Below are 7,838 nucleotides of genomic sequence, written 5' to 3'. Positions count from 1 at the left end.
AGTTTGGATTATTATTATTATTATTATTTTAATAGAAACCACATGTATCTTTTAGGATAGTAATCTTCGGGTCAAGTAAATTAATTATAAACAATATAAAATAACTAATTGCAACATTAAGAAATATATTATTATAAATTGAGTTTGTTTTAAATATGGATTTTTTGTAAAAAAAAAAAAAATTGGGTTTCATCTGTTCGATTTTATTTTATTATAGTTTCTTGTTTTCTATAAATATTCTCATAATTTTGTTGAAGGTATTAAATATACGGCTACTTGTCTACTGAAACATATTTAGAATGGCAGCGGCTTTAGGCGCAGGAGAAATTAAGAAAAGCAACAGTGAGCCATTTGGGATGGTAATACTATTAATTACTGCTTTCATTTATTTATTTTATTACTATTCAGCAATAAAGCACTTGTATGGCTTTCTTTATTCAATTCCTTTTGCATATAACCAACGCTAGCTAGTCAAAGTTTAGTCACCGCAGTCGACGAAGTCGTAGTTAACAATAAGATGGCCTTGAGCAATGCCATTCCCGTCAGTGTCCAGCTTTTGGAACGGACCAATATCCAAGTCCAAGCCCCCGTTGCTGCACTGATCAACAATTCTCACCGTTTCCTGAGCGTTTGTTCTAGTGTTTGTCACCTGCAACAACACCCCATCAACAAACAACCACTCATTATGCATGCTAATTAATTGCTTTGTTCGATCAACCAAAAATAGTTACAGTTTATATATGTATGGTACATGAGTCTTTTTTTAATCAACAAAAATTTCTCGATTAAATGCACACATGGTAAACAACTACCATACACATAATCTTATTCCAATTTACTAAAATGGATTGCAACACCGTAACCAACTACCACACACATGATGTCAGGACTCAAAGTTCACTTAAGTAAGTAGGTATTTATAGATTTTATAAAATATGAATTATATCCTTAGCAACTAAACTAACTTTGAGTAGCAATTACATGAGTCGATACTATAGAGGTTTAATTAGTTATTAAGGAATACATACCCTCAAGCACCTGCCACAAGATTGTTGGCCCTGAGGCCCAGAGGGTCCACAGAAAGCTGTCCAACCGTATTTGCTGCGCCATGCCAAGGATTTGTCAGCATCCCAAGTTGAACAATATGCACTGACTGCGAGTAAGTCCCAGTTATGCTGCTCAGGTTGGTACAAATGATAAGTAGCTCTCACATTTGTAGCACTCTGAGCAGAGGCCAATGCCAGAATGCAAACGACACACACCACAAACAGAGATACCTTTGCCATTATCCTATTTGTTTACAATGAACTGGATTTAAGTCCTAGAGCTACTTGCATATTTATAGGGCCTACCTAGGATCACAGAATTATGAAAATGCCCTTTCTTTGATTGAAAAGTATGACAAAAATATTTCTTTCCTTGGTTACGAGAAGATCCAGAGAGATTAGTATGGGTTGTTTGATAGACGGGACACATAGCTTGTGGTGATAAACATCTTGCTTCTAGAGGGAGGATTCAAAGTCTTGGAAAAAGGAATTAATGTTGATTGTTGAAAATTCTATATGGCAGGCATGGAGAAGAAAAAGAATGAAAGTTCTACATAATTAGATACAAGTTTGTGGAAATATGCCAACTCTTAAGTGATGATTAGTTTTGGTATGACATAATTTTATTCTTTGCCTTTTTAAGTGAATTCTTTTGGTAATTGAATTTAAATTTATATTTAGTTATATTTATCAATAAAGTGAAATAAAAGGAAAAGTGGATCAAGTGAATTGTATTTGACATTATTAATTATTATGATTAAAAAGGTAAATTAGGTCAAATTGAATCCAAGGAATTCGGGAAAAATTAAAAATATCAACCATTGGCGACGATCACCATAAGAAGTTGAACTACTTCGAAATTTCCCGAGACGGATGTGTGAGGTTGATCTACGTTTTATTTTCTCCTGCAACGACGTTATGCACATGAACATGATGCGGGTTTGTCCATTTGCATAACTAGTATTAATATAAAATACAAATGATTTATATTTTATAATAGGTTGCCATAACATTTAAGGTATTTAATATTTCATTTAAGTTTTAACATACTGGAGCTCATCAAATAAAATGTTAATAAAATATTTAATCAAGACAAAATTTAAACCTAGCCATTAATTAAATGTTATTATTAAACATACAGCGTAAAATTTATTGGATATACTATTTATTTATTTATATAGTTGACGGCTAGATGCATATATTTATAAAGTTTTTTTTAAGGATATTTATAAAGTTATGCAGCATGAAAATTGAAATACTAACCAATAGATGTTGTCCTCTAAAAACCGCAATATATGTTGTATATATGGTTCAGATGGTTGAAAATTTTAGGAGAGGATTATTCTCGACTTGTATATATTTATGTTTTATCATTTATCGTTTTGTTTTTCTTTTACTTTTCTGCCGTTGAGTTGTTAAGTCGGAAACGCAATGTTAATTTGTTTGCCCCCGAAAATTTCGCAACCAAATGCGGCTTAATTAAATAAAATTTCAGCAGCCCTCTATCATGGATTCACTGACCTCTTCCAAACCATCAACGGTGGCGCCAAGGAGGACCATAAGGGACGTTATTGGTTAATATAACTCCAAAAAAGTTGTTCTAAATTTAAATCATTAATATTACCTATAGAACGATCCTAGAATTTATAACATCATAATATATAATCACTTTATTATATTCTGTGATAATCACTCAATTAAATTATTAGATGAACAAAATGTAGATTATGGATTTATGTTTTCATAGTAAACGATCGAAAACACCCTATGTGCATGAAAATGAAAAGAGAATTATAAATGTAAATACAAAAGTTAGAGGATTAACCCTATGAAGAAAAAAAGTGCTAAAATACTAATATTTATACTGAACTTAAAGTTAAATGAATAAATAACACAGAAGATTTAGAGTTTATATTAAGTTTTTTATGTTAAGATGATAAGACGAAATTATTTGAGTGATTTTATTTTCTTTTTATAATAAAGGAGAAGCAAAGATAAACAAAATTAAGACTTGTTAATAATAACTACCAAGCATCTAGATAAATTAATTGATATAAAGTTAAATATTTGAAAAAAAAAGAATTCTATCACTTTCAATAATCTTATTCATACTTATAGTCTAGAAAGAAAGAAAATTATCAATAGACAAACAAGTTTACAAGCAATGAATGTACAGCAAGTCTATCAACAACTTATCAAATACTATTTTTTTTTTTATCTTCAAATCTACAAAGATGTATTAAAAAAAAAACGTACATCTTTGATCTATCGATATCTCCTCATCCACTGATAATGCCATTAGATCTCTTTCACAAATCACCTTTTAAGAATTTGAATCTTTGTCTTTCTTAGAAGCACAATTTACTGATTAGTTATTGCAATTCTTGAAGCTGAAATATTATAAGATATCCATAAAACAGTACTCTAGATAATCTATAATAGATTAATAGGTACTTTAGAATAATTTAAGAAGATTTTATTTTCAATTCAACAACATGTATCCAGAAGTGTCATTTAATTTAATTGACTAGGCTATGTCATGTAACTCGCCGTCAATTAACGTCGTTATCTTGCTCACGTTTCCCTCCGTGTCTGTCTCGTTGAAATTTTGCGTTCAGCAACCCACCCTCAAGTGAAGTCAATGGATTAACATAACCAATTCTCATGAACTAAAATTAAGATAGTAAACTAGGCTCTGCATCTATAATTGTGGGTGCAATATCATATTGTGATCGCTTTAGTCATATTCATTTGTACTTTTATGCAATATCAAGCACCCTGACATCCTAGTAACCCCAAGCGTAACTAATTTGAAATTCATAAATATAGATTCTGAAAAGAAGAGATCGAGTAAGAAATGAATCCCCAAGCGTAACTAATTAATTATTCAGAGAGCATGTGACAGTATGAATCCCTTGGTCTCTCTAAATAGAAAGACTCTGTTATTGACACAACATTGATTCACTCATTCCCGCAATGAGATCTCCCATCTCTGCCAATTTAATTAAAACGTCTGCACTTTCTATTCACTTCCCTATAGATGTGGTTCAGGGTGGCAGTTCAGTCATTACTCATTAGATGATGCTAAGCTATACTCCATCCAAATCCTGTAACTTTAGAATATTGCATTGCCATGATTGCCTAGTTTTAAAAGGTTACACGATTATCCTTATCCTATGGTCTACTTTATGTCACATTCATCCAAAATTTCTTTTTCATCCTTGTATAATAGTACTGTCATTGATATTTCAAAATTTACTTCATGAGCACGTGTCCGGCCCTTATATCATGGAGTTTAAATTCTCTCAAATAAGTTAATAAGTTTGAGTTTTGTAACTTTAAGTGGATTTTCTAAATTTAACTCAGTTTCTAAATTTAACTCAGTACCTTTAAGTGGATTTTCTAAAGTTAATAAGTTTGAGTTTAAATCCTCAATGTAATTCACAAGTAAATAGTTATGCCTTTTGAATGGAAGAAACATGGAGAGATATGAGACAGTACATACGTGAAGGAAGGCCACAGGAAAGAAAGTGGGAACATGTGAAATAAATTAGTGGAGCCCTAAATGAAAGGCTGTTGCACGAAGCACATGGTCCAGTGTGGCCCACCTTATCGCTATGTTCATGGATCTAATGTATTTGCTTCATCAAAAAAAAAAAAAAAAAGAAACCTAATTCTTAATAACATGACAGATAAGAGCGCGTTGCATAATTAATACGTGTAGGGTATGCGTAACTACGTACGTACAGCTATAAACGTAGACATTATTCTTATTAGACAAGCACACCAACGATAGACAACGTAACGTTTTGTACTTAGAAACAAAAACGGGCTCACATATATAAAACATACTTCATTATTTCTTGTCCCTAATTTCCAAATTATATATTTTCTCACATATATAAAATACACAATACATATACAAGAAAATTATTTCTAAGAAATGGTACCGACACATTACGTAACAACTTGGCTCCTATATTAGACTACCCCTTGCTCGAGAAATTAGCATTAATGCTTTCCGTGGACGCCCAAGAGCAACAGATAGAGCAGATTGTTGTCGAAAGTGGAATTTACAAATTTGACTCTAGCTTCTGTTCTTGCACTTTTCCACTGCTCTTGGTGCTGTAAATAAAAAATAACAACCTCACGGTCAATGCACATTAATTAATTAATTAAGATAATACCTTTTTTGTTAATTAAGATCACTAACCTAGCCCGATTGCCTCAGATCCTTTCATTATACGCAGGCGCTTGCATGATTCCACGAACATTCTGTGAAATTATATATCCAAATTAGTAATGTTTAATCGAGAAATGGTCCTAATAATTAAGGATGTGGTGTGTGCTTAGAGAAATAATGGTCCAGACTTACTCCCACGGTACGTCACCAACGAGCATCCAGTCAGCATCTTTGTCTTCATAGGTTGGTACGTAATCAGAGCCGTTGAGAAGATCAATCAATTTGCTCTCGTTCATGAAGTCTTTCATGCCTTGGGATCCACACTTGTCAATGGTGAATGAACTGAACATTTTAGCCAGCGCATCCAACAACTCTTGGTAGCTCTTGTACAACTTCAAATCCACCTTGCGTAAATAAGGAGCACCATCCATGCTCACCTTCACGAAAGCTGCTCCCGTGTTCACATTGTTGCTACTACTTGTGGCGGCTTTTTCGCCCTCATTGTTGTTACTCCTTTGAACAATGTTCTTTCTGAAAGACCTCACTGGTGGCCACCCCACCACTTGTGCCCTGAAAATTATTCACAATTAACTACATCAATTAAATTATCATGCATCCCCTTTTAATATTGTAACTAACTACAGAAAAGAGGCATTAGTTTGACGGTCAAGGCACGAAAATAATTGTTAAGAGCCGTGTGTGGTTTGAAACTTTGAAATTCATCACTATAGGTTTTTTTAATTATGGTTAACTTGGGGTGATTATTCTGGGATATAATAATTGCTTGTGTTGGGCACATGTTTTTGGAATGTGTTAGGTGATTGGACAGGGGCGTGGACTATCCTTTTCCTTTTTGCTGGTTAGAGTGTGAGAAAGAGAAACTGTTGGGTGGTTGAGAAAAAGTAAGATTCCATGTGTCCTGTCCTTTTCCACTGTCTACCCCGACAACAAAGCATGCCATCCGCAAAAGCAATCCAGCCAAACACTCCTCAATTCTTCATCACTCGTTTCTTTTTCTTGCTTAAAATCTCGACGACACTTTCCCTTTCTCCTCCAATCTGGATGACTCATACGTAATTACAGTGTCCCCTTTTTACTTTCGTCCTTTTTAGCCGTTAGTTCAAGTAAGAAACAAAAAATCATGCGTTTGCGATTGATAATACATAATTTTGGAATGCCTAATTGGATTATATATCAAGTTCTGATCTGTCTATGATTATTAATTTACTAATTACTAGTAGCAAACTTGAAAGTAGCATGTTTTATATTTTACAATTAAGACTTTCAATGGATAATTAATTAAAGGGATGTTACTTGTTAGACCTAAAATAATCCTAGCCCTCGTTAATTTTCCTTGGTAACTTCTAAAACAAGGTCAAAGATTACCTTCTAAACTAGAATCTCATCGTTTTCCATAGCGAGTTCCGTTAATCGTTAAGTACTACTAAAACCGGGACATGATTCTTTATCATCTGTATTATAACCTTCGTGGCCAGAGAAACTATACATATTTTTAATTATTTTGCATGAATCATAAAATTTGCACATGATAATCACCATGCAAGCATTAAACACAAGCATACAATTATAGAAGCATCATCATCTGCATGAAGAAACAGAGGCAGTAAAAAATAAGGGAAGGGAGAAATTATTGTATGGATCAGACTATTATAATAAATCCTGATTAATCTTCATGACATATCAAGATTTAGTCGAAACATGAACACGCGTGATTAATAGTCGAGACCATATAATAATTTGTGGAAGGAAGAAGGAAAAAAAAAACTAACTTTGCAGGTGGCTTTGCTGGGTCGTTAGCAGGAGGTGCAGCAGCAGTGATGTTCTTCTCTTTAGCCAGGTCAGAAGAAGCACTATTTGAGGTTGAGGAAAGGTTAAGCTTCAAATCCACGGCAGTATCCGAAAAAACCCTCTTCCCAGTGCTGCAAGTGTTTTTGAGCGTCTCGTTTCCACTGAGTGGCAGGCCGAGTCGTAACTCGGTTTCTTCAAAGTTGATCATCTTGTACTTGTCTCGCTCTGCCTCCATAAGACTTGTGATATTGAGGTATAGGTATGTTATGGTCCTTGTGTGCTTAATTAATTGGGTTCAGAAACGAAAATACTAGGTGAGGTTTGAGAATTGGGGAGAAGGAGAAAGAGGTGTGTGTTGGGAATAAGGTTTTGGTGATATATGTTGGAGTGTGGTGGGTTGAAGGGACATTGGGCGGTGGATATGATCCCACGTGTAAGAGATTCTGATGGTTGGATCATACGCTGCTTGTCGGGAGATGACGCCATGAATGATGTCATAATAATGGGGAATAATTCCTAGTTTGTTTGCTGGGCAGGCTCCACGCACCAATTATTAATTCCATTTTACTGAACTTGGTAAAGCAAAATACTACTATTTCTTCAACACAATCATCACCACTTGTCCTTTTCATTCGTAATATGTTTTTCTTTTTCTTTTTACGATTGGTAATATGTTTTTAAACATATATATATATATATATATATATATATATATAAAGGTACAACTCATTTTGATAAATCGGTAAATTACTGTGTATTGGGTAACAAAAGAAAAATATATACAACTTCAACTAGCTAGC

General features: G+C 33.7%; 2 protein-coding genes across 2 annotated transcripts; both read right to left on the bottom strand.

Annotated features, from left to right (window-relative positions):
• Positions 1-330: 330 nt before the first annotated feature.
• Positions 331-1,314, bottom strand: LOC114407707 (pathogenesis-related protein PR-4-like). The gene is made up of 2 exons (XM_028370902.1): positions 1,029-1,314; positions 331-649 (listed from the first exon to the last, which is right to left on the bottom strand). The coding sequence occupies exons 1-2, from the start codon at positions 1,284-1,286 to the stop codon at positions 479-481; spliced, it is 429 nt and encodes a 142-aa protein (XP_028226703.1). The 5' UTR covers positions 1,287-1,314; the 3' UTR covers positions 331-478.
• Positions 1,315-4,841: 3,527 nt separating this feature from the next.
• Positions 4,842-7,406, bottom strand: LOC114407704 (auxin-responsive protein IAA16-like). The gene is made up of 4 exons (XM_028370897.1): positions 7,020-7,406; positions 5,422-5,799; positions 5,260-5,321; positions 4,842-5,171 (listed from the first exon to the last, which is right to left on the bottom strand). The coding sequence occupies exons 1-4, from the start codon at positions 7,271-7,273 to the stop codon at positions 5,134-5,136; spliced, it is 732 nt and encodes a 243-aa protein (XP_028226698.1). The 5' UTR covers positions 7,274-7,406; the 3' UTR covers positions 4,842-5,133.
• Between the last annotated feature and the right edge of the window lie 432 nt (positions 7,407-7,838).

Source organism: Glycine soja, chromosome 3 (genome assembly GCF_004193775.1).
Source record: "Glycine soja cultivar W05 chromosome 3, ASM419377v2, whole genome shotgun sequence".
Lineage (NCBI taxonomy): Eukaryota > Viridiplantae > Streptophyta > Magnoliopsida > Fabales > Fabaceae > Glycine > Glycine soja.
Note: the sequence above shows the minus strand (reverse complement) of the source record. Positions and strands in the feature narration are given on the sequence as shown.

Coding starts and splice junctions, on each gene's coding strand:
- LOC114407707 (XM_028370902.1), bottom strand. CDS start 1,286: ATGGCAAAGGTATCTCTGTTTGTGGTGTGTGTCGTTTGCATTCTGGCA. Junction 650..1,028: donor CTTGTGGCAGGTGCTTGAGG/GTATGTATTCCT, acceptor GTGTTGTTGCAG/GTGACAAACACTAGAACAAA.
- LOC114407704 (XM_028370897.1), bottom strand. CDS start 7,273: ATGGAGGCAGAGCGAGACAAGTACAAGATGATCAACTTTGAAGAAACC. Junction 5,800..7,019: donor CCAGCAAAGCCACCTGCAAA/GTTAGTTTTTTT, acceptor AATAATTTTCAG/GGCACAAGTGGTGGGGTGGC. Junction 5,322..5,421: donor GTTGGTGACGTACCGTGGGA/GTAAGTCTGGAC, acceptor ATAATTTCACAG/AATGTTCGTGGAATCATGCA.